Below are 27500 nucleotides of genomic sequence, written 5' to 3' on the forward strand. Positions count from 1 at the left end.
AGGGTCTGGGATCCCATACTCCCAGGTCACCCCCACAGGAGTCCCCAGGAAACATGGTGCAGCCCCACAGCATCCAGAGCCTTAAGAAACTCTGGGCAGATCTCATCTACCCCTGGAGCTTTGCCACCTTGGAGCTTTTTAACCACCTCAGTGACCTCAACCCTGGTGCTAGGAGAACCCACCCCTGAGTCCCCCAGCTCTGCTTCCTCATCAGAAGACATGTTGATAAGATTGAGGAGGTCGTTGAAGTATTTCCTCCACTGACCCACAACCTCCTGAGTTAAGGTAAGCAGCTCCCCATCTCCACTGTACACAGTGTTGATGGAGTACTGCTTCCCCTTCTTGAGTTGTCCGCCCAGCTCACATCACACCCAACCATCTTCAGCCCCTCCCTTTGGGCTGAGCCCAACCGGGCCCCACGGGCAAAGATCCAGCCACCGCCCTTGTTCCCCACCCCCAGGCCTGGCTCTGGAAGGGGGCCCTGGTGACCTACATCTGGGGAAGGAAATCTTTATGCCCATGTTTGTTATCATATCGCCAGGTGCGTAAGGCACCAGAAAACATACTGTACCTAATAGGGTCTTCAGGACACACAAATCCTTCCACCATAAGGTTGCAGCTCAGGGAGGAGAGTGGTTGTTGTTGTATAGACTTGCCTAATTTCTATATGTCATAAGTGACAGATTATAATACATCTCAAACTGGCTGAATCCTAGCCATCTAGATGAACCATGACTAAATTAACAAGCACGATATTCAGATATGGTCATCTCTGAACTGCTATTTATAAGCCCAGCTATCAAACACCAGAAATGTTTTAAAAACATCAACATCAGCTCCTCTCCGATGACCTGGCAGGAATTTCTTAAAGTAATCAAGTCTTAGCTTATTCCTTGTAAGTGTAACGGTGGCCGGGGCATGTTAAAACAAAAAGAAAATAAAAACAGGTAAAAACGTCCTCCCAGCCACCTTGGTTCTTTTAAAAATCAGGGGGAGCAGAGTCAACCACACTAAATCTCAATAAAAACTGGTTTATTAAAAACAAGATAAAAAATTAAAAAGATTAAAAGGTTAAAATAATAAAACCCCAGTCCTCTAAAATGTCTTCTAAAACGTCCTTTAAAATGACCACTGTGCGGCTTGGGGTGGTCCTCCTCTCCGCAGTAATGGATCCAGTCTTCTCAGCCTTCCATTCGGCGACATCAAGTCCAGGACCTGCAGAGAGGAGCATACACAGCAGTCTACAAGATTAAAAGGGGAACCTCCTGCCTGACCCTGCAGTCAGCCTCTCCCTCTGGACCCTAAACTAGGCCTTTGTACTAACACTTGGTCCTGGGCCAGGAGTATCCGTAGGCCCAGGACTGAGTTGCTGCGCCTTAGGGTCCAGACCGGCTGCTGCACTTCAGGTTCCTCGGTCTGCTCTTCCACCACCAAGCCGCAGTGGGACCAGTCGTCACTGGCCCCTCAGCAGTCCCTTCGTCGTCGCCATCATCATTGCCATCGTTGTCGCCATCGGTGTCGTCGTCATAATCCATCTTTCAGGAGCTCTGTCTCCTTACTTCCTGTTCCTGCTTCTCCTCTTCACACCTGTTGCTCTCCTTTAAACAATCTGCCGAGACACTCACAGGTGTTCCGTCTTACAATTTGGGGTTGAGTGAAGGGCCTTCAGGGGCGGTTAATAGCAGCACAGCACAAATTAAAAACACATGCGATAAAACAATTTCATTTAAAAACCATGCTTTTGACCCCGTCACATAAGTTAACACAGGCTGTGGAGACTGGGGGCCATTCCAGCCTCAGAAGTGCTTAGCTGGGGTACTGGGGTGAGCGGCTGTCCCTGCTCTACCTGGTGCTAGATCAGACCATCCCAGGGTAATAGGTGGCTCTCCGATTAGCAGGGTCCTGGGTTCTGTCCCTGACTCAAGCATGAGGGGCCAGTTCTTGGCAGGGCTGGAGCCTGGATCCCCTGGGGCCTGTGCCCTTTGGTGGAAGATGGGGCTCTGGCAGCAGCTGTCCTCGACCTCCTGGGTAGGCATGCGATTGCCCTTTTGGTGGATGACCTCGGCTCCATGTCCTGCTGGTTTCCTGGGACTTGGAGCCTTCTTGGTCCACCCTTGAACCTTCGGGGCGGGCATGGGCCTGATTAAGATGTGAGGAAGGTGAGCAGAGTTGGACTGATGAGGTGGGATTGGCTGACAAAGAGGAATATATTAATCATAATTTGCAGGGAAAACATGTAGAGATAAAAACAAATGAAATGTTACCTTTTCACTCATGAAACATTGTAGAAAAATGGTTTTTCGCCTGTTTCCAACAACTAAAAAGAATTTGTTCATCTTTCTGCTATCTAGCATCAGAGTTCTGGTCGGTGCGCCGAAAGCCAACACCAGCCAGCCTGACATCACAGAAGGAGGAGCAGTGTATCTGTGTCGCTGGACCCTGGCTAGTTGCAGTGTTATTGACTTCGACCAGCAAGGTAAATCTGAACGAATGGCTGGTTTCTTTTAGTCGGAAAACAAGTTCAAATCAAAGTTCTGAGGAAGACAATTTCCCTACGCTGTAATGACAGCAGTAGCTTATTTTCCCCAGCAGCACTATTAAACAGTGGAGACAAATCATCTGTTTCTAACCCAGCCATGAAAGTGGCTGAGAGAGGTTGTAGGTAGCATCTTGACACTCAGGTCAAACATGCTGCTGCTGTCATCACACTACTTTGTGCAAGACTCTTCTGCTTTGATTAAAACCAGCCTTTTATGTTTCATTATGAAACTGAGTTTTCATGCTGGTTGAGTCTTTCTTCTCTCCCCATGCATGGTGGAGCTCTATATTGTGGTGCATGAAGCAAGGCATTCAACTTTGATATTCTGCTGCATTTGGGCACACATTGTGTTGGGGACTCTTAAATTAGCACAGAGCTATAATGGAGACTAGGACCCTGGAGGACATGGGCTGCTCAAGACCTTGCCGGAAAAATTATCAGCTCCATCAGAAATGCAGGAAGTGATAAGGACCACCGTTTGACGATCACAGGGTGTAACTTATCATAAACATATATCAAGAGCAGCAACTGTGCAAACTCTGTGTACATAAATACACACCCACACAATGTTTACCAACTGTCTTAGAAATGCATCTACACATGTTTAAATAAAATGCATGCTGTCATTTTAACTAAGTATTCTCTGAATAGCAGAACTTTATGCCAGCACTGCGCCACCCAGTCCGTTATCATGGTCCAGGGCCACTTGTTAAAACAGATCCTGACATACAGTACAGCATTTGGGTTACAGTAACAACAAGGTTTAAGTCCCTTTGAGCAGTTTGATGTCAGACACAGCATAGAGGATGAAAGCCCCTGGAACAAGGCCGTAAAATATCCACATAAAGAACAGAAAGCCACAAACATATGGGGAACAGTCTTAAAAATAGTCTGGCAGTGCAGAAATCAGACACTGGCAAACTGGAGATCTGAGAACTGAGACTTCCGATATTCATTCATTCATTCATTCACTCATTAATTTTCTGTTGCTTATCCAGGGTCGGGCTGTGGGGACAGCACTATAAAAAGGGAAGCCCAGACTTCCCTCTCCCCAGCTACATTTGCCAGCTCTCACGGGGGGAGATATCAAGGTGTTTCCAGGCCAGCCGAGAGATATAATTTCTCCAGTGTGTTGGAGCTAGGGGGGTTATTCAGTATTTCACTCTATCATCAACAGATGTCCATAGACAAGTGTTGTGGATGCATGTTAGATTTACCAAGTAAACCAGAATTCAGGGCACCATCTGACAAGTAGGAACAAAGATACTGAACAATGCCGAAGTGCCAAGAGTCAGCAGTGAAGGTTGGGACAAGCACTGGCTTTGTCATTGGCAATCTGACACAGACAAATGCAAATAAGTACAGACAACTTCCGTTTAAGATACACCAGAATTTATTAACTGATTTTCATCAACAGATTAATGTCAGTCGGTTCAATCAATGTGATTCACCGTAATTTTCTATGCTAAAATATTGTCAGTCTAACACAAAAATATATGAATAAAATGGTTAAGATTATGAGACATTCAATGATGGTTGTTGATATTGATTTGTTGGTGTGTGTGTGTGTGTGTGTGTGTGTGTGTGTGTGTGTGTGTGTGTGTGTGTGTGTGTGTGTGTGTGTGTGTTTAGGGGAAAAGAAGGAAAGAGAAAAGTGGGCAAAAGTGGGGTCACTTTAGCAATGAGTTTTGAGTATAGGCCTAGCTGAAGGTTACAAGCTAGTTTAGCAACTAATAGTACCAGATACAGATTACAGATTGGGTTAGCAGCGAATGGGGTTGGCTAAAAGGCACTTGTTTTAGGGTGCTGTAGCTTAGCACACCTAGCCTACAGTGACATATGGCATGTGGCTAGTCTGTTAATGGTGGTAGCTTTGAGGCAAATGCTAGCACTAACTTAGCAATTTAGAAGTAGAGAATTGAGCACAAGCTTAAGCTAGCATTTGCTGTTTAAGGCTAATGTTAGCTTAGCTGATGCTAATGCTAATTTAGCAGATTTCAAAATGGCTGACAGGAAGGAGGACAAAATGGCAGATAGCCATGTGGCCTTAAGACTCTCGGGGGAACTTCGGGGGAGACTGAAGGAAGAGACGAGAGCAGAAAGAAATTACTTGAATTGGCAGTTCTGTAATCCTTACACAAAGCGATTCCCACAATTGTGGCTGGAATTTAGAGAAGTAACACAGATAACCAAATGATCAGGTAAGCAGGTTTGCAAAACAACAAGCTTAATATTCACTCCAGAAATGAGCTAAATGGAAGTAAACTCAGAACTGAAGATAAAAATAACCTAAACAAGAGGAGTAACACAACAGGTAGTGGTGTCCCATTTTTATTAGCTTGACCATTAGCTAATATGGTCCCTTAACACCAAAAGGCCCAGAGCTACGAGAATTTTTGTCAGCCTGCAGTCCCCCCACAAATCACTAATCCCCTTTTTCATGTAAATGCACCATTTAGCGCTTTCATGAGGAACCATTCCACCCCTCCAGTGCAAAGTTTTAGCTCATGCCTCTGTCTTGAGAGTTTTACCTGAGAGCAAAGAAAAACCTCATGTTTATGTTGAAGCATGATGAATGAAACATTTCTAATGATACATTTGTGTCGCCAGATATGCAGGATCGGAGTGATTTTACATGGCAGCTGAACCGTCAGCACATCAGCTGATATAACGGACAGTTCTTGGTCTGTACAAAGAAAATAAAAATATCTATTTATATAGGTTATATATAAATATATACACAGCCCGATTGCGGAGGATAAAACTATTTAGAAGCGCAGCGCAATTTCTGCTCCACGCAGCACCACGCTGCATGGCTGTAGTAGAAAAAGAAACCCGACACAAACAGCGCGGCGCAGTTTCTGCTCCACACAGCGCAGTTTCTGCTCCAGGCAGCACCAGCAGCACGGCTTTGCTAATAAAAAAAAAAAAAAGTGGGGGAAAAAAACGACCAAAATGTGAAACGTTTCTGGAGTTGCTACATGTTTGTATCTGGACTCCACAGCACTGCCGCATGACATCGGACCAAACAGCCGCACGCAGCAGCAATGTAATTCTGAATTGAGTGTAGCTGCGTGATATGTGTCGACACTGTCTGCGTCGTCAGATCTCTAAACCAGAATATTATGTCAATGGTAAAAATCAGATCCGCTGCACCTCCGGGAAGTTCCGACACCAACATGAAACGTGTCTGTCCAGCTGTTGCTCCTCTCTTGCCCCTCAGATTCACACGTCTGCTGAACTGATGCACTCTTTCATATTGAACATATAACAACGAACACCAGATTCACACGTTCACTAAGCTGATGAATGGATGGATAGATGGATGAGTGAATAGATGGAAAGATAGATAGACAAATAGATAGATGGATAGATAGAAAGATAGATGGACAGATGGATGGATAAATGGATGATAGCTGGATGGCTGAATAGATGAAAGAGATAAATGGATAGATGTATAGATTGATGGATGGAAAGATAGATCGACAGATAGATGATAGATCGATGATAAATGGATAAGAAGGTAGATGGATGGATGGATGGATGGCTGAATAGATGGAAAGATAGATAGATAAATGGATAGATGGATGAATGAAGGGTGATGGATAGATGTATAAATGGATGGAAAGATTGATGGACAGATGGATGGAAAGAGATGGATGGATGGATAGATGGATGAGTAGATGGATGGACAGATTGATGGATATATGGATGGATAGATGAATGTGAAGATAGATGGATGGATGGACAGATGGATGACGGATAGATTGATGGATAGAAAGATAGATGGGTAAATGGATTGAAAGATAGATGGATGGATAATAGATAATAGAATAAATGTTATTCCTTTGCTGAAGTCATACTGTTTTTCTGTCATCATGTAAGCTGAAATTACTGACATGCAGTGGACTTAGCCACCAAGTTGTTGGTCCTTTCACATCGTGTGCTGTGTAGTGAAGTCTTACTGACAAAGTTACTGACTCTGGAAAAATGGGCAATGCTCTGCCTTGCCTAGTAAGAAAAGCACGGTAAGGACCTTTTTTAGGGGGAGAAACTAAACCAGTTTGGCATCTGGTTGTTCTACAGAATTTTTACATGACAATAGAGACAGTTAACAAGGTGAGAGTGAATACACATAGTTGTAGAGGGGAGGGGGACTTGCAGGAAAAAATGAAATTCTTGGGCCTTGCAGTTTTAACAATGGTGAAAAAAAAAAGAAAGATTATTCTCTTCAACTATCTCTGCCCAGACACAGAAGCCTCTTACTTGGGATTGTTCTTGATAACAGTCCTCCTGTAGTCCTGGTCTGGAAGCCAGGCTGGGTTTTGTGGCAGGTCTGGGTCCTCTTTCTAGAGGACAGTACCTCTGTTTCAGGAGAAATCATCCCCCAAGGCGGAGAACAGCCCAGTTGCATCGACAGTTTCAGGTATGGGAAGGATTGCCGGATACACAAACAGCAAATCTTCTTTGGATCCAATAGCGCTTTAACTCGGCCAGAGAAGAAAGGTAAATAGCAGTTACAATGTGTCTCCAATGCAGGGGAAAGACGAGGCAGTCCTGTGATTGGGGGTTTTAAAGTCTCAATGATGTCGGTGAAAGACCCTGCAATAAAAGTTGTTCTCGACCAGTCAGAGTTGCCATTGTCTTACACCCCTTTTTTTACATTTAGGTTAAATGTAAAAAGGTGTTAGCTGTTGTGAATGATGCGGTCATGAATGGAGTTGTAGTAGGGCCCTCAGGGCCCTTTGTTTCCTGAGCCATGTGGCCGCTGGTTAAAGGCTTTGCGGGGGTACAGGCCCAACCAGAGTCACGCGGCCCAAAAAGGCCTGATAGGACTCCCTCACCTTGACAGCATCCCTCACTGCAGGTGTCCACCAATGAGTCTGATATTACTGCCACAACAGGCACCAAGACCTAACAGCTAAGGCTTCGGCAGTCTGCCTCGACAATAGAGGCACCGGACACAGTCTACTTGGACTCAATGTCCCCCGCCTCACTCGGGACAGGGCTTAAGCTCTGCTGGAGGTGGGAGTTGAAGCTCGCTCTGACAGGGGACACTGCCAGATGTTCCCAGCAGAGCCTCACGACATGTTTGGGCCTGCCAGACCTGACCGGCTTCCTCCTCCACCATGTGGTCTAACTCACCACCAGGTGGTATTCAGTTGACAGCTCCACCCCCCTCTTCCCCCAAGTGTCCAAGGCATGTGGCCACAAGTCAGACAATAGGATTACAAAGTCGATCATTGAACTGCGGCCGAGTGTTCTGGTGCCAGGTATATGAACACTCTTATGTTCAAACATGGTATTATGGACAATCCGTGATGAGCACAGAAGTCCAACAACAAAACACCACATGGATTCATGGGGAGGAACAATGCCTCCCACTCACTTCCCTCCAGGTCTCATTGTAATTGTTTACATGAGCATTGAAGTTCCCCACCAGATCAAGGGAGTCCCCAGAGTGAGACCCCTCCACCACTCCCTCCAAGGACTCCAGAAAGGGTGGGTACTCTGAACTATTGTTCATTGGATATGCACAAACAACAGTCAGGACCCGTCCCCCCACTTTCCCAAAGTGGAAGGAAGTTGCCCTGTCATCCACTCGGACAAACCCAAACGTACAGGGGCAACTCCAGTATAAAGCAAGGTCCAGCCCTTTTCGAGGGAGCTGGTTCCAGAGCCAGCATTGAGGTGAGTCCATTTATATTTAGCTCCGGCTAGATATAAGCTCAACCTCGCGCACCTCAGGAGGAACGACATTACTAAAGTCTTTTTTTGAGGTCTTGTGGAGGGAAATGTGTGTTAAAAGTGTCTATTTAAGTAATAAATGGGATGCTTGCTCGTCTGGGTCAGTTTAACTCTGAGTATATTTTTTTTGCTGTTATTTTACAGGTGACAGGTACTTTTACATAAATGATGTGAACACTCAGGTTGAGTTCAAGTCTCATCAGTGGTTTGGAGCTACGGTGCGTTCCCATGGCAACAGCATCCTGGTAAGAGGAATTATTTTAAATATTTATTTAATTTCAAATCAGTACATGAACACATTGCCAACTTTATCAGGTCTACCTTCTGGTCCAGGGTTGGACCACCTTTTTCCTCCAGGACGGTCTTAATTCTTGGTGTTGTAGATTTAAGAAGGTGTTGGAAACATTCCTCTGAGATTTTGCTCCATATTGACATGAAGCATCACACATTTGCTGCACATCATGATGAGACTCTCCCATTCAACCCCATCCCCTTTTGACATTGTGCATCATCCTGCTGAAAGTATGCATCAGTACATGCTACACTGTGCTCATCAAGGGATGGATATGGTCGGCAACAATATTCAGGTCGGCTGTGGTGGTTAAAGCATTACACCCAAAGTGGCACAAGACAATCTCCTCCTCCCACCATTCCACCAGCAGCAGCCTACTGCATTGATCCTGACAGCAGCAACAAAAAAGTTCATTTTAAAATTGGGAAGCATAAAATCCTGATATTCAATTTTTGGTTTGATTTCCCATCCTTAGTAACTATACAACCTATTACAATGTCAAACACAGAGAGAAGTTGAAACGTTTGGAAAGAGGGGCGGAACTTTTTTGTTGAGACTGGGTTTCTACTGTTAGAAGTACAGATGTTATACTGCACTAATGTCTTTGGGCTTGACCAAAAAATAACTCCTTGTAACAACTTTGCGATGTTGACAGATTATCTCAAAGACATTATTGCATATTGTTGTACAAGGAGAAGGTTTAGGGTCAGTTCTCTGATTCTCTTCCTGTGCTCTCCAGGCTTGCGCTCCCAGGTACTACTGGAGGACAGAACATGACACACCTTTTTCAGATATTACAGGAACGTGCTACCTCTCTGTAGACAGTCTGAAAACATTTGTGGAGTATGCCCCATGCCGAACAGGTGAGCTGCTTGAATCAATTTGTTTCATGAAACAACATATTAAGTGGTATTCCCATGTTTCGGTTTTGTTCCCTGCAGAAAGACATGGACCTGCTGGACAGGGCTATTGTCAGGGGGGATTCAGTGCTGACTTCACAAAGGTAGAAGACACATTTTTGGGTGAATGAGTTGTTTCTGTTTTGGCTGATGTAAGCAGTGAGTGTTACACTGTACTGTAGCACAGAGATTCCTCTGCCTTGGCTGTTGTTGTGTGTGTATTACAGGATGGAAGGGTCATGCTTGGAGGACCAGGCAGCTTTTACTGGCAAGGTGGGTTCACAGGAATGTAAAACAGCACTGAGTTGTAGAAATATTTGTAAGTGTTTTAATTTCCTTGGACAGATGTCTTTTTTCAGTTTTTGACACTTTTTTTTTAGGTCTTTGGGAGCAAAGTAGGAAAACCATAGTACAAGAAAAAAAGCAAAACCAAGGTGTAACAACCAGGCACTTGGCACAGGATACATCTTCTCAACTATACAGTATACCATATAATGGGTTTATTTATTGCATGAAGTTTATCTGTAGAATGTCATATCATAATCGTGGTGAAGGGCTTTATGAGTCCCGAAGATCCTTGCAGCTATGTTGTCTGGGGCTTCATGCCCCTGGTAGGGTCACCCATGGCAAACAGGTGTCTATGACGACTTCTATGACGACCATAAACCAGGGCATAAATGTTCCCTGCCCAGACGCAGGTTACCGGAACTCCCCTCTGGAGCCAGGCCTGGGGGTTGGGTATGAGAGCGAGCGTCTGGTGGCCCGTGAGGCCCAGTCGGGCTCAGCCCGAAAGGGTTACATGGGCCCGACCTCCCGTGGGCTCACCATCTGCGGGAGGAGCCGTAGGGGTCAGGTGCAGTGTGAGCTGGGCGGCAGCAAGGAGTGGAGACCCTGGTGGTCCGATCCCCGGCTGCAGAAGCTGGCTCTAGGGACGTGGAACGTCACCTCTCTGGTGGGGAAGGAGCCTGAGCTTGTGCACGAGGTTGAGCAGTTCTGGCTAGATATAGTTGGACTCACCTCGACGCATAGCTTGGGCTCTGGAACCAGAACCCTCGAAAGGGGCTGGACTTTCTTCCACTCTGGAGTTGCTCATGGTGAGAGGCGCCGAGCAGGTGTGGGCATTCTCATCAGCCCCCAGCTTGGTGCCTGCACGTTGGGGTTTACCCCAGTGGATGAAAGGGTAGTTTCCCTCCGCCTTCGGGTGGGGGGACGGGTTCTGACTGTTGTCTGTGCTTATGCACCAAACAGCAGTTCAGAGTACCCACCCTTTCTGGAGTCCTTGGAGGGAGTGCTGGAGGGTGCTCCTTCTGGGGACTCCATTGTTCTGCTGGGGAACTTCAATGCTCACATGGGCAATGACAGTGAGACCTGGAGGGGAGTGATTGGGAGGCATGGTGCCCCCCCTCTGAACCCAAATGATGTTTTGTTATTGGACTTCTCTGCTCATCATGGATTGTCCATAACTAACACCATGTTCCAACATAAGATTGTTCATATGTACACCTGGCATCAGGATTCCCTGGGCCGCAGTTTGATGATCAATTTTGTAGTCGTATCGTCGGACCTGCGGCCACATGCCTTGGACACTCAGGTGAAGAGGGGGGCGGAGCTGTCAACTGATCACCACCTGGTGGTGAGTTGGCTCAGATGGTGGGGGAGGAAGCCGGTCAGATCTGGCAGGCCGAAATGTGTTGTGAGGGTCTGCTGGGAACGTCTGGCTGTGTCCCCTGTCAGAGCGAGCTTCAACTCCCACCTTCAGCAGAGCTTCAACCATGTCCCGAGTGAGGCGGGGGACATTGAGTCCGAATGGACTGTGTTCCGTGCCTCTATTGTTGAGGCGGCCAGCCAGAGCTGTGGCTGTAAGGTCATAGGTGCCTGTCGTGGCAGTAATCCCAGGACTCGGTGGACACCAGCAGTGAGGGATGCTGTCAAGCTGAAGAAGGAGTCCTATCGGGCCTTCTTGGCCTGTGGGACTCTGGAGGCAGCTGATGGGTACCGGCGGGCTAAGCGGCATGCGGCTTCGGCTGTTGCCAAGGCAAAAACTCGGGCATGGGAGGAGTTCGGCGAGGCCATGGAGAAAGACTTCCGGACGGCTTCAAGGCGATTCTGGTCCACCATCCGGCGGCTCAGGAGGGGGAAGCAGTGCTCCATCAATACTGTGTACAGTGGAGATGGGGAGCTACTGACCTCAACTCGGGACATAGTGGGTCGGTGGAAGGAATACTTCGAAGACCTCCTCAATCCTACCAACACGTCTTCCGATGAGGAAGCAGAGCTGGGGGACGCCTCTGCAGCATCACATGGTCATAGAGGACAGTATCGCTGGATTGGCAGACTGGGGTGGTGGTCCCCCTTTTTAACAGGGTGTGTTTCAATTGCTGGGGAATCACACTCCTCAGCCTCCCTGGTAAGGTCTATTCAGGGGTCCTGGAGAGGAGGGTCCGCCGGATAGTCAAATCTCGGATTGAGAAGGAGCAGTGTGGTTTTTGTCCTGGTCGCGGAACAGTGGACCAGCTCTATACCGTCTCTGGGGTCCTGGGAGTTTGCCCAACCAGTCTACATGTGTTTTGCGGGCCTGGAGAAGGTGTTTGACTGTGTCCCCCGGGGGCTCCTGTGGGGGGTACTCCGGGAGTATGGGGTACCGAACCCCTTTGTGTGAGCTGTCTGGTCCCTGTACGATAGGTGTCAGAGCTTGGTCTGCATTGCCGGTAGAAATTCGGATTAGTTTCTGGTCAGGGTTGTACTCCATATAAGTTCATAACTTATATGGACAGAATTTCTAGGTGCAGCCTAAACTCACATTGAGGGGATCCGGCTTGGTGGCCTCAGGATTGGGTCTCTGCTTTTTGCAGATGACGTGGTCCTGTTGGCTTCATCTGGTCGTGATCTCCAGCTCTCACTTGAGCGATTTGTGGCAGAGTGTGAAGCAGCTGGAACGAGAATCAGCGCCTCAAATCTGAGACCATGGTCCTCAGCCGGAATAGGGTGGATTGCCCTCTCCGGGTCGGGAGTCAGATCCTGCCTCAAGTGGAGGAGTTTAAATATCTCGGGGTCTTGTTCACGAGTGAGGGAAGGATGGAGCGTGAGATTGACAGACGGATCGGTGCGGCGTCTGCAGTATTGCGGACTCTGCGCCGGTCTGTCGTGGTGAAGAAGGCAAAGCTCTCGATTTACCAGTCGATCTACGTTCCTACCCTCACCAATGGTCATGAGCTGTGGGTCGTGACCCAAAGAACGAGATCTCGTATACAGGCGGCTGAAATGAGTTTCCTCCGCAGGGTGGCCGGGCTCTCCCTTAGAGATAGGGTGAGGAGCTCGGTCATCCAGGAGGAGATCAGAGTAGAGCCGCTGCTCCTCCGCATTGAGAGGAACCAGTTGAGGTGGCTCGGGCATCTGGTCAGAATGCCTCCTGGACCTCCCTGGTGAGGTGTTCCAGGCACGTCCCTCTGGGAGGAGACCCCGGGGAAGACCCAGGACACGCTGGAGGGATTATATCTCTCGGCTGACCTGGGAACGCCTCGGGATCCCCCCGCAGAGTTGGCAAATGTGGCTGGGGAGAGGGAAGTCTGGGCTTCCCTGCTTAGGCTGCTGCCCCCGCGACCCGACCCTGGATAAGCGGCAGAAGATGAAGATGAAGAAGATGTCATATCATATGAGAACAATTCCTTTCTTGCCCCTCTCAGTCTGAGCACAAAGTTTCATCTTCCCATCTTGTGGATCTTTGTTATGCCTTCTAGCCAGTTCTTCACTGTCTGTGGCTCAATCAATAACCATTTGTGGGTAATTCCATGTTTTTTTTCTGTCAGGATAATTATTTTGAAGAGACTTTTATTATTTTATGTTCTTCAACTGGTTTATCACTAAGATAAAGTATAATGGGTTTGTGAATCTGCTGCCCAATATAAGTATATAAGTCTCCAGGTGTTTTTTCAAAATGGAGCAATTTAATTGCCATTAATTGTATTATTACTTATTCCTTTTTCAGAATTTCTTTTAAAACGGTATTGCTGTAATTGCAAATACTGTAAAAACTGACTTGCTGATTATATTTCTCTCTTAGTATTTGAAAGCTTTATAAAGTGTTCTTTATTATATCACAGCAAGCAATAATTTCATTGTTCAGCCAGCACCTAAAGATAGAATTTGGCTTAAATTCTATGCTGTGCTCAAAGCATGGGGTGATTTAATCTTCTTCCATCCTGTAGGTCAACTGATCTCAGCCACCCCAGAGGAAATTGTTAAGGCCTATTATCCCTCTTACTTCCTGCTATCGGTCGACAGGCAGATTCACACCCAGCAAGTTCAGGGGACCTATGATGATAGTTACCTGGGTAAGCAAATCAATTCAATGAAATGGCATAAATTAATCATATTATTGTTATATAACATGCACAGGGAGCAGTGGCTTGGGTGTCACGTGGCCTGTTGGTCGGTGGTTAGAGTCTTGCTCCCTGCACATCTGCAGCCTCGAGAAGGCTTGTTTTCTTCGGGCCAGTCCCAAGCATGGATAAATGTGGAGGGTTTTGTCAGGAAGGACATCCGACGTAAAACATGTGCCAATGATGATCTGCTGTGGTGACCCCCTCAATAAGGGACAAGCCGAAAGGGAAGCAACACTGTTATATAACGCACACCAGTCACTTTTGTCCAAATGTGCATAGGCAAGTATTAGACTGAAATGTAGCCAGAGGATGTTCTCTCTCCAAATCACCTACATGAGTAATTTGGATGAAATTTACATTTACATTTCAGCTTGAAAACTCATGATTAGATTTCATAAGCTTGTGCATGAACCTCAAACAATTTGAACATCTTTCTTAAACTACTGACTTCTGGTTTTCTACATGCATTCCGGCTCCCAGGAGGATGCACTCTTTCTGATACTGGATGCTTGATTATGTATTCACCCTTGTGTCAAACAGTCAACCTTTTTCTCCAAAAATCTCTCAAGAAGTTAGAGCTGTTAGTATGTTGTCTGTGGACTTTTGTTCTTGTTCTTTTATGAACAAAATATCAACACACACATAACTCACAACCTCATGGGCAAGTTTCTGCTAAATACACTGAACTAGTCATGCTCTGTGGGACATAATCTACTCTTATGATTGCTCCTCTCGATGTGGAGGAGCAGCAGCTCTACTCTGATCTCCTCCCGGATGACAGTGCAATTGCAAAGTTGATCGTCAAGCTGTGGTTAATAGACTACATAGGAAGTCATACTTATGTTCAGTTCTACGTTAATTAATGTTAGTTGTTGGTTTTCCACTGGTTCATGCGGGGAAGGGGAAGCTCACCAGTTTTATGAATGATTTGGGGGGGAGAATCACAGATTCAGAAAGGTTTTTATAAAAAAAAAAATAGCATCATTTAATATTAATGGAATTCTCAATCCATTCAAAAGGGGGAAAAATTTTGTCAAAATTAAAAAGAAAAGACTAAATCCATGTAGCTTTCTTACAAGAAATACACCTCAACGAGTCTGAACATGCTAAGTTGAATAAATCAGGATTTAAGCATACTTATTTTTCCTCCCATGGGTTGGGGAGGCGGAGAGGTGTAGCAACTTTGATATCTGTTATGCAATTAACTCTCCTCTATTTCTGCCCTCAGCAGCAGTATTCCCAAGCATCTTCAAGAAAAAAAATAATTAAAGAAAAGATGTCCCTGCCAGATTGAACAACTGCTACTATGATCGGAGAACCTCCATCCATCCATCTGAAACTGAGACCACAATCTATCTGCTACCAGTCTTTCCACATCTTGTGAGAAAGACACGTGAACAGCTTAGAAAATAAAGCCAAATGAAGTGACGTGCCCCCCCAAAGAAAAAAATAAATGAACAAAAAACCAAAATAGATTTTTAATCATAATCATAACATAGAAGGGTCAATATTATTAAAGTATATTCAATGTTGTTTTCCTTTCAGCTTTTCCCTTTGAAGCCCTCAGGGTGCACTTTCAGTGAAGGGGAGCAAAACTCAAACCGCCGCCCTTCAGGTCACAAGACAACCAGCTCTACCACCCAAGCCAACGCCACTCCATTCACATTTTCAAATATGTTTAAAGTCAAATTTAAGTAATGTTTGAGATATTAAGTCAAAATGATATGATGGTATTATTTTAAATAAGATCATTTCTTTTTTCTCAGAAGAATTAAAATTGAGATTACACATTAAGTTTTTCAATATTTTTAAAAAGCAAAACTGAACCTTCAATGTAGTATAATGATTACTGATGACAATCCCTAAGTCATCAATCATTGGTCCTTTCTCAGTCAACAGTTGTCTTTTTAATACTGTTGAAAAGTTAGAGAGTAGACAGTCTTCACAATGTCACTAACAACATTTAAACAACCACTTAGAGGTTTTTTATGTAGTGCCTGCACGCTGATTGTGTATTGGTAGGGGTGTGAATCCCCAGTTATATCAGTTTAATAGATAGTCATTCCGTTTTTGTCAATATCTCAAAAGCAATCACAATCTGATTTCAATGAGATGTAGGATACATTGAATATTTAATTTCCATTGATATCACAATTACAACAACAACTCAAATATTTTTGAATATTTTTATTCCTGAGCTCAGGTATTTAAGTTAATTCATGTTAATAAAAAGAAATTCTTCAAATGAAGACAGGAGAGTAATAAATGGAAAACAAAGTGCCAAAATGTGCTGTTCAAAAATAAAATTGTGTTTGATAAGTAAGTATTGTATAGATTTTTGAATAAGGTTTGGAATTTTGGCTCATTGACCATACAACTCAACAATCAATATAGATCAATGTATTGTTTCACCCATTGTATTTAGTCCACTGAAAGATTACATTGATTTATTTATTTTACTATTAAAAAATCTGTTTTTAAAAATTCTATTTATGTCACTGGTGGGTCATGCTGTCATCATGTACTGTATGTGGAAGGAATGTACAGAAATTGGAAAAGTGACTTTACCTGATTTAGTTCCTTCAAACTGCCAACATAACACACCTAAATTATCCCAAGCACAAAATGGTTAATGTAATGCAGCTCGTCATACCCTTCCTTTCTGACTCCATTTTTAATTCATCCTTACTCCCCAGCCACAGCTGCACCTGATTAAGTAATGAACAAACCTGTCCACAATCACCACCACCACCTCCCTTTAAAACCAGCTAATTCCTCCACAGCAGCCACTAGTCTGTGGTCACATCCTGTTTTGACTTTCCATATCAATCTTCAACTAATAAAAACCTTTGTCAAACCTTGTGCAGCATGGATACTTCTCCATCATCTTCTATAGCCCATGACAACTCTCTTTTAACGAAGCATGATAACAAAAAACACATTAATAAGAACTATGTAACTTATAAAGGTCCTACTCCTCTCTGTTCCACTTTCAATCTATCCTGCAGGTTACTCTGTGGCTGGTGGCGAGTTCAGTGGGGATGCGGAGGAAGGTGAGGGTCATATTTACAGTACAGAGAGCTAACACACTTGGCTGAGCACAGGGTTAACTGCTCAGTTTCAACACATGTTTATGTTCTAAGAGAAAGGGCTTAAGTCTTTCAGGAAACTACATCATTTAGTATTATATTTAAAAATTCTCATTGTGCTTTTCTTTTACAGATTTCATAACAGGAGTTCCTAAAGGATTCATGTTGTATGGATTAGTAAGGAGGTCCTTTGTTTTGCATTACATGTCTCATTTAACAATGCACATAGCATGGAAAACTGAAAATGATTAAATGTTTGTGTAAAATACAACCACAGTTCCAAAATAGTCAGGATGCAATAATTTCCACTTCACAAGTCATTTTATTCTTAATAGAAGATAAACAACATATCAGATGTTGAAACTGAGACAATTTACCATTTTGTATAAAATTTACACTGTAAAAAATGTTGTTCCGTGACTTCCGGTGGGAACATCCTCAAAACAGCTGCATAATGCCCATATAAACCAAAGTAAAACGCTTGAAAGAAAAATTGAAAGAACGGGCATTGAAGTTGTAATTCCACCTTGAGTAATAAACGCCGGCTGAAGACGGATGAGTGAGACAGATGGAAAGTGGCGAAATTAGCAACCAACAGGCTAACAAAACGCGACACATTGTGAAGAAATGGCTGACCTAGATCGGATTCTTCAAGAACTAAGAGGTTTTCGCCAGGAAAATAAAAAACAATTAAAGACAATAAAGTCAAAAAATTGCAAAGGTGAATACTGGATTGGAAGAGGCAGAAATTTAAAAGGCAGAAGAGAGGATCCAAAACACAGAAGAAGTCATGGCTGCCACGCTAAAGTTTCATACTAAGCTGGAGGACCAGCTGGTGGATTTTTTTTTTTTTTTTTTTGTGTGTGTCTTGTCCAGCATTTAGGCAGCAGAATGATGGTCTGGATGTTCTGCTGAGCAAATTTTCTCTGCCAAGAGAAGCTTTATAGATATAATGATCCCCTTGACTTTCTGAATTTTTATTTTATTTCATATTTCTTTTGTATTATTGTTTGAATTGTAGAGTTTGTACTGCTGGACCAGAGAGGACAGACGAAAGACAGAAAGAGAAAGGAGAGAAAACACCTCATAAGAAAAGTGAAAGAGATAAAGGGAGAGGGAAGAAAAAAAAACAAACAAAACAAAACAAAAACATAAAGTAAAAAATAACCCAAAAGCAAAAAGAAAAAACAACCTACAGATGTATACACACACACATACATATACATACACATACACACATCTATACACATACATATACACACATACACACATATGTATATATACGTACAAACATATACGCACTTGCCAGTATTAACACATATACATACACATACAAGCCAACTTTAGATCATAGTAACTAAACTATGAATCTAAAAAGTTAAATATAAATGAGAAACAAACAGAAATGAGAAAACCAGCTGCTGTTAGTGAATAAAACTGCGTGACGACTCGGTGACTCTGTCACATGCAGAACATGCAGAGTGGAACGTGTTCAGAGAAGATCATGCCAGTGTGACCCCTCCCACACAAAGGCAAGAGGCACGCCAGGAGGACCCCCGAGACCAGGGCCATCGGCAGCCATCCCCAGGCGCAGACCCCAACCGCCCCACCCCGGAGCCAGCCATGCACCGACCCAGGAGGAGGCAGAGGGGGGTCCCAGCCAGAGTCCCCCGCAGTCAGGGGGAACAGGCCCCAGCAGGCCCGGACCAGCGAGGACCGGCCCCACCGGGCACCGGCCACCCAGGGCAGACAGAGCGCGGGCCCCACGGCCCCAAGAGCCCGGAAGCAACCCCCCACCCCCGCAGGCAGAGGGCCCAGCCCACACCGACGGAGGGCCGGGATCCCCAGACCGCCACCGAGCGGCAGCCAGGCCGCACCCCAGTGCACCAGCAGCGCTCCCCGAGCACCAAGATCCTCCTATGCACACACACACACACACACACACACATCCACACTTCCTCCTTAAACACACCCTATCCACACATTCTCTTACAACCACTCAGACTCACACTCTCCTACCCTCGTGCCCCCACTCACATACTCCCCTATACACACACACACACCTCATAACACACCCCCCCACAAGCTCCCCCTATATACACCTCAACATGCACCCCCCCCTACTAAGACCCCATTCACACAGTCCCTTCTTTATACTCACACACCCCATCACACACACATCCCTGCTCCCTCTATAATCACCCATTCTTCCATACACACACACACCCCACTCTACACACACACACCTCCCTGCACCCCTCTATCCACATTCACACTCCTCCTTGTACACCCTCCCCATCACTCCCCCCACCACCAACATAACCCCACATACACACCCCCACCCATCTACATACACCCCCCCCCCCCTATCCCAGCAGCCACCCACTTTCCTACATTCTTTCACCCTGACCCCCCCCCCCCCCCCCCCCCCCCCCCCCCCTTACCGCCTCTACTCTAACAGTCATTCACCACTTCATCCAATCTGGTTCTGGTGGATTTTTCTTTTCTCTCTCTTTTGTCTGTTGCACCTAAGATAGGTAAGGGCCTCACCCTTCAGACTCAGACAGAAGACTTCTCACTTCAAGAAGCTTTCAAAAGCTCAACAGGGTCAGGTTACTAGGTCCATCCATCTTCTGCTGCTCATCCAGGTCAGGTCGCGGGGGCAGCAGCCTAAGCAGGGAAGCCCAGACTTCCCTCTCCCCAGCCACATTTGCCAACTCTGCGGGGGGGATCCCGAGGCGTTCCCAGGCCAGCTGAGAGATATAATCCCTCCAGCGTGTCCTGGGTCTTCCCCGGGGTCTCCTCCCAGAGGGACGTGCCTGGAACACCTCACCAGGGAGGTCCAGGAGGCATCCTGACCAGATGCCCGAGCCACCTCAACTGGTTCCTCTCGATGCGGAGGAGCAGCGGCTCTACTCTGATCTCCTCCCGGATGACTGAGCAATTGCAAAGTTGATCGTCAAGCTGTGGTTAATAGACTCCTACAAATGAAGTCCTACTTATTATGTTCAGTTCTACATGTATTAATGTCCGTTGTTTGTTTTCCACTGGTTCATGCAGGGAAGGGGAAGCTCACCACTTTTTATGTTGGGGGAAAATCAAAATGAAGGTTTTATAAAAATAATACAAACATTAATGGCATACCCAATCAAGTGAAAAATGTTTTGTCAAAATTAAACAAACTCCATGTAGCTTTCTTACAGAAAACACACCTCAATGAATCTGAACATGCTAAGTTGAATAAATCAGAAAGGAAAAATGCTAATTTTTCCTCCCATGGGTTGGGGAGGCAGAAAGGTGTACCGACTTTGATAGCTGATAAGGTAAATTATGAATACATGTAATTTAAGGTTGTAGGTAAAACTGAAGGGATTGAGTCTTCTTAAGGTGTATGTTCCTCCAGAAAGTGACTAGTCTTATTATAAACATATAGTGCAGAGGTGTCCAGCTCCGGTCCTCGAGGGCCAGAATCCTGCAGGTTTTCTATGTATCCCTGCTCAGACACACCTGATTCAAATTAATTACTAGTAGAGCTTAATCAGTTGTGCACGTCATTGGCTGTTTGATCCATTTAGTGGAAGCTAGATGTGTTGGAACAGGAATACATGGGAAACCTGCAGGACAGCGGCCCTCGAGGACCGACTTTGGGCACCCCTGATATAGTGGATTTAATGACAACAGAAAGTAGAGGAATCTTATTATGTGGTGGAGACTTTAATTTTCACCTAAATCTGATAAGGGAAAGTGTGGAATGGGCCCTCCCTGCTTACAGGAATATTATCATGCTGCCCAACTGAGACCTTTAGTTTGTCTATGTTCATCATCATACACTGCAGTATGGAAAGAAATAGAAGGCATAATGATAAATGGAATCCCGATAACAACTCTACTAAGATGACAAATTAGAAAAAGAATTGGAGATACCAGCAGATTCAATAATGGACAGCTTTTTAAAATCCTGCCAAGAAAGAGTCAAGATTTGCAGACTGAAAGATGTATGCAAAATCAGGTGGTGGCGTGCCTATGACTCAGACATTACACCAAATAGAACAGATAAATCAGAACAGATCACAGATTCAAGATGTGGATCCAGAAAGAAAACCTTGTTTCTGCATTTCTGCTTCCATTATGCTCCAGATGTTTTGTACTGCAGGCAAGCCAGTTCTCCTGTTCCACCATGCTGCTGTGATGATGCAGGATGTGGTCCAGCATGGTGGAACCTGCAAGGTCTTCCCTGAAAGAGACGTTGTCTGGATGGGAGCAGATGTTTCAGCATTGATGGAGCTTCCCAGATGTGGAAGCTGCCCACGCCATCGGCACTAATGCAACCCCATCCCATCAGAGATGCAGGCTGATAACAAGCTGGATGCTCCCTCTCCTCTTTAGTCTGCAGGACACGCCGTCCATGCTGTCCACAAACTATTCCACATCTTCATCCAGGTTTCCACTCAGAACATTTTAAATGAGCTTTGGTCCAGAGAAGACGGCGTGTTTCTGGATCCTCTTCACATATGATGGATTTCAGGCTGAACTGTGTTCACAGATAGTGATTTCTGGAATCTTCCTGAGTCCATGAAGAGATAGAGAATCATGTCTGGTAAAATACATAAGATCACCAGCATCCAGCATTGCCTTATGCACACAGAGATTCCTTCCAATACTCTAAATATTTGTATGATATTATCCAGTGTAGATGGTGATTTTCAAAGTCTGAAGAACATTTTTCTGAAATAGTTTTACAATTTTTAGACCCAGTTTGTTTCATATTAGTGAAGCATCTGTCCATCTTTTCATTTTCATTTGAGAGTCTGTCTCTATGAAATGTTCCTTTTATACCCAGTCATGTGACTGACCTGTTAAAAAAATGAACCTAATTAGTAGTAAAGTGGTTCATTTTAGTAAAGGTTGCTCACTTACAGTTAAGGTCATTTTTGGACCACCACACCGTTGTTGAGGTCTACCAGTCTGGCTTTAGATCCCTGCATCGCACAGAATATGTCAGGGTTTGTTTGGTTTTTTTTAGTCTGGTTTATGTATTTGTTCATGTAGCAAATTGATTTTCATTTTTTCCCCCTTCCATTGTTCCAGGCTGTGCAGGAGTCCTGGGCGTGTCAGCACACCTGCATTCTATCATTGTTTCCTCCAGTACTTAAGGGCTGTTGCCATACTCAGTCAGTGCCAGACGGTTATCAATTCCCAACAAACCTTGGTTTTATATGACTGCCCAGGACTGCTGCCTGCATTTCTCCCTGGTTTAGCTTCTTTTTTTTTTTCCTTAGCGTTTTTGTGAGTTTGCTCAGTTGCATTTTTCAGCCGTAGAGCGTTTCTGTGAACATTATGTTGTCGTGTCTCTGTCTGGCGTATTGGGTCTAGTTACGCCAGAACCATTTGGCCAAGGCCGGATTATCCAGTGGGCATTATGGGTACAGACCCAGAGGCCCACACCCACTTGAGGCCCATGTAGGGTAAACACCAGCATTTTGGACATGAAACAAAATGTACATAAAAGCGAGATAGTTACACCACATTGTCTAGTGTATTGGTACTGGTACCATTGGCTGAGAGATGGTAAAAAGATTAGACCCATTCGAGGTAAGAGGAGTCCGAATGGTTCATTTCTCAAATTCCCCTCTAATTTCCCATCAATGTACTCAGTTAACCTATGTTTTATTAGTTGGTCAAGCAACAATACCTTTTCCCCTTTTATTAACTCTAGAGCAAATGAAAATTTCATTGTTAAACAGCATTACATTGATTTAGTGCAGCTCTCTGAAACTCAAACTATTTATGCAGTTGATGGCAGAGTTTTAGCTCAGGTAACTCATCAGACCTATTCAGTAACCCTGTTAACCTAACCTAGGTAATCATCGTGAGGAGATTCCATTGTTGGTTATTCCATCTCCCCACTCCCCTCTCAGCTTTGGTCTCACTTGGTTGAGGACACATAATACCCACTTGAACTGGTCAAAGGGCTCTATAATTTATTGGAGTACTTTTTGCCATGTACATTTTCTAAATCTACTTTGTCTCCCCAAAGTGTTCAGATGTCTAAAGTGCCTGATCCACCAGACCTCCCCTAACGTGCCTGCTGTTTATCATGACCTAGCCACTGTGTTCAGCAAATGAGCACTATCCTTACCCCCACACCGTCCATTCAAATGCCAGATTGACCTTTTGCCTGGAGCTAAGCTACCTTCCAGCATACTTTACAACCTCTCTCGTACTGAAAGAGAGGCTATGGAAACGTACATTAAAGACTCCCTGTCAGCTTTTGGGGAGTGGCGTCACTGGCTGGAGGGAGCAGATTCAATTTTACTCTTACCTACAGACCTGGATCCAGAAATGTGAAGCCAGATGCGCTTTGGATGAACCAACCAGCACCCTGACCAAGACAATGCTACCTCCTTCCTGTGTTTTGGGTGCTGTCTTATGGGAGGTGGAACAAAGGGTTTAAGAAGCTCTTCAGGTACACCCTCCACATTTTGGATGTGTGTCGTCATGGGTGGGGTCTTCAATACCTGGTTTACTGGGTGGGCTATGGTTCGGAGGAGAGGTCTTGGATCCCTCGCCATTTCATTTTGGACACTGAGCTTTTGAGGGCCTTTTATGGGGGTTGCCTGGGTGCACCTGGTGCACCACCAGGATCTTGAGGGGGGGGTTACAGTAAAGTTTTGAGGTTTTATTAGTTTTTTTTTTTTTAGTATGGTTTGCGTATTTGATGAAGGAAATGATGCGGTCCTGGTCTTGCTTGACTTCACGGCCGCATTTGACACATTGACCACAGGATCCTGTTGCATTGGCTCCAGAACCTGGTAGGGATCATGGTAGGGTAAGTCTTATATGACAGGTAAAGCCATGTGTGTGAGTATAGCTAGCTTTGGGTCTGTAGCCGCTCCGGTGTCCTTTGGGGCTCAAATGGGCTCAGTTTTAGGGCCCCTCGTCTTTTCATTGGTTCTGTTAGGATCCATCCTGTGATAGCATAGCATTTCTTTTAACGTATGTGCTTATGACACAAGATATGTCTATCTCTAAAAAACAAGGATGTTTTCTCTCTCACACACCTCTATTGTCATGGTTCCACAAGTTGAAGGAGTCGATGGCCTCAAGTTTGTTGAATTTTTTTGGGCGAATGGTTCCAGTGACCCTGCCTACCCCAGTTAATCTGGATCCCTTGTCTATTTTATAAAACCTACTGTTACTAATTTGGGTTTAAAATAAGATGGGCAGATTAAATTTGTATTAAAGTCAAGCTTTTTTTTTACCTTCATCAACTTGTTATGGCAAAGTAATTTTTAACTGTTCCGCACTTTGTCAAGATCATCCACGCTTTCATCACCTCCCAGCTGGATTAGTGTAACACACTTTATCTTGGTGTCAGCCAGTCATCTCTCTCACGTCTGAAACTCATCCAAAATGGTACTGCTCATCTTTTGATTGGAGCATGGAACAGACAATTTTATAAATAAAGTTGAGTCGAGGTAAGTGGTCTAACATTTATTTCTGATAATACACCAGATACTTCAGCTTTTTGTTGCTCCTGTTCCAACTTTTCATAGATGTGTTACTGCAATCAGTTTAACTGTCAGTTCAGATTTTCCATGAAATGGTAAAATGTCTTGGTTTCATCATTTCATACTTTAAATATGGAAATCGCAGCTTTTTTTTCTTTTTACATTTTACAAAACATCCCAACTTTAAGAGACAGAGCTGTAACTGCAGTGTTACAGCTCTGTCCAATATCATGTTTTGGAATTGATTGAAACGATGAACAACCCTGGTCTGTTTCATTATAGGTGACAATATTAAATGGGAAAGATCTGAAGTCTCTGCTAAACCTCACAGGGGAGCAGGTATGTGCCCATCTGGCTGGAGTTTTGATGTTAGATCTTAATGCCCATTTTTGCATGTGGTTGCACATTTAAAGTGGCAAAGGGAGATTGAAGATGAATGGATTTGCCCTTTGGAGAAAGGGGCCCTAAAGGGTCAATGATCTGGCTTACTGTGCACACTACTCAAGGTTTCAGAAAGCTTTCAATTAAACCTGGAAACAGAGGAAACCAAGACGGTGGTATTGTCACTATATGGTGTAAAGCTTGTGTATTTTAGATTGGAAGCAATCAGAAAGGTAGAAATACCTAATCAGACTAACCTTGAAAACTACATTTCTTCAAATTAAGCTCTCTGGATTAATCATTCTGTCACCTAAATATAAAGTCAGTGGAATCTTTGATCTGGGAGTTTTTATTAGCTCAAAGTGATGATGAATGAATCAGTCTGACTGGACCTAGTAAGGGCTGTTTGCTGGATTTCAACACTTCTTTAGACATTTGTTTGAACTGATCACAAAATCAAACTAAAATCTGATAAGTAATTTTTATTTTATTTATCTTACATAAGTAAATACAAAATCATTATAGTTTATTATGCCTATAACAATGCTTAAAATTTTAATACTGTTATAAAGTAGATTTCTGATGTGTTTCAAACAAAGGATGAACAGCTCATACATTTTGTGTAGCAAACATATTCAAACTGTAAACTGAAACTGTTAATAGTGAAGGAAAGAGCCTCCAAGAAGTCAGGCACAAATGCTTCTCAACCTGGTTCTTTTATTTTGGGTCGCTGGTTGGGGCAGTGATGGACTGGCTGAAGGCAGGCTGGAAGGCAGGCTGGAAGGCAGGCTGGAAGGCAGGCTGGAAGGCAGGCTGAAGGCAGGAAGGCAGGCTGGAAGGCAGGAAGGCAGGCTGAAGGCAGGCTGGAAGGCAGGAAGGCAGGCTGAAGGCAGGCTGAAGGCAGGCTGAAGGCAGGCTGAAGGCAGGCTGAAGGCAGGCTGAAGGCAGGCTGAAGGCAGGCTGAAGGCAGGCTGAGCTGGCTGGTACTGGAAAACAAGACAGGGGGTTTCGTTAGACTCTCTTATTTACTTTACCAACACCAAAAGCTGATTGGCCATACAATACCGCTGGCAAGCAGACGAACTGGCAATGGCTGGAGAGCAGTCCTCAGTCTTATCAGCCAGGCTGGAACGAGGAACAGCTGCAGCCAATCAGTCAGGATGCACCTGAGGAAAAATATCTCATCCCGCCAGGCCCAACAGAAACTGCAGAAAGAAAAAACACCAAGTGTTTTTTAAAGTTTAAGTTGGAATATAAAGTATTAGTACCAATGTGTATGCAACAGCATGATGCCAGACATCTATAGCAAAGCGTGCTGTGTGTGGTGTTATTTGTGTTCAATGTAGGAGGTCATCGGTGAGTGCTCTGAGGATCTCAGTCTCAAAGTGGAGGGCGCAGAATAAGATGCCAATTCATCACTAGAGTAATCTGAGTTGGAGCTCTAGCTAACTGATGCACTGTTCTCTGTGGCTGAATGCTTGTCCTTCCGTGGGTGATTGGTCTTTGTTGTCAAACTCAACTGCAAAAACACACTAGAGCATCTTTGTTCGGGAGACATATTCTTCTGGCAAACTAAAGATATTTTTAATTTTTTTTTTTTTTTTTAAAAGGAGTCTCTGAAATACCAAGACATTGACACCAGCAATACTTTCTCCACACAGTGCATGTGGGCAGGCTGGGTTGCTCAAGCTGTTTAGTAACTGAGTCATTTTTCATTGCTGTAATAATTCCTCGTCTTAAAGAAAATGAAAATTCATATAGTTAAGATTGTGTAATAAATAATGTTAAATTCAATCACAATATCATAACATTTTAATTGGCATGGTTTAAGTATTTTATTACTTATTGTCATTGTTCTTTTTGTCTTTTTAACTTAGTGTGTGTAAACGGGTGAGTTTAAAGTTCATTTTGATTCAAAATCAATATGATGATGCCAAAAATTGCAGCTCATCCCTCTTCCACTAGGGGCTCCAAAACAGAGCTAATCCCCATGTTAAAAAGACTAACTTCACAGCAGAAATAAACATGTTTACAGCCTGGTTAAAAAAAAAAAAAGAAATAGGTTTAAGAGGTCAGGGGTACTTTCATCACAACTGTGGATAAACTGATTGTTTTTAAAATAATTTCTCTGTTTAGAAGTAATTGAATCTCAAAATGACTTACTTCTGTTAGCTGGTTAGCTCAAGTTAGTTCCAGGTAAGCTCGGTTCGCTCTTAACAGGCAGGTCAGAGTTTGATAGACATCAGTCATTCACCCTGACACTCACAGCCTCCCTCTCAGCTCGACCTCTTTGCTTATTTTTGTATTTTCTGGGAGACAGCATGCATGATGCTGCCAAAATAGCAACAGTGGGAACGTCCCAATAAGTTTTAATTCAGCTCTTCCAAAACTTACAGGTGGCGTCACAGAGGCTCTGTCCATCTTTTATATACAGTCTGTTGTGTAGTGTGAATGCTATTAAATGTAGTGAAGTTAGCTGCTGCTAGCATAAAACATTTTCATTTCTGATGAAATAGGGAATTGAGAGTAACTGTGATTGCTTACTGGTAAAATTCCTATTTAGCTAACATAGCTGGTCGTACTTTACCTCACCACCTCTCAGACAAACATGCCTGCTGGTTGTGCATGTGTGTGGGGAGTTTTCTTTATTTACAGATGG

The 27500-nt window shown here is 44.3% G+C and overlaps 1 protein-coding gene across 1 annotated transcript in view; it reads left to right on the forward strand.

Moving 5' to 3' along the window:
- Positions 1-27500, forward strand: part of LOC306757747 (integrin alpha-5-like) — a gene marked incomplete at its 3' end in the record, with an annotated part of 91720 nt that overhangs the window by 10061 nt on the left and 54159 nt on the right. Inside the window, exons 2-10 of the mRNA XM_079242873.1 lie at positions 2352-2476; positions 8432-8532; positions 9319-9442; positions 9521-9582; positions 9706-9751; positions 13684-13809; positions 16869-16913; positions 17083-17126; positions 24743-24799. Of these exons, the coding sequence (XP_079098999.1) occupies positions 2352-2476; positions 8432-8532; positions 9319-9442; positions 9521-9582; positions 9706-9751; positions 13684-13809; positions 16869-16913; positions 17083-17126; positions 24743-24799 (730 nt within the window). The remainder of the gene's footprint in view (positions 1-2351; positions 2477-8431; positions 8533-9318; positions 9443-9520; positions 9583-9705; positions 9752-13683; positions 13810-16868; positions 16914-17082; positions 17127-24742; positions 24800-27500) is intronic.

This window comes from Telmatherina bonti, assembly GCF_933228915.1.
Source record: "Telmatherina bonti genome assembly, chromosome: 6".
NCBI classification, from domain to species: Eukaryota; Metazoa; Chordata; class Actinopteri; order Atheriniformes; family Telmatherinidae; genus Telmatherina; species Telmatherina bonti.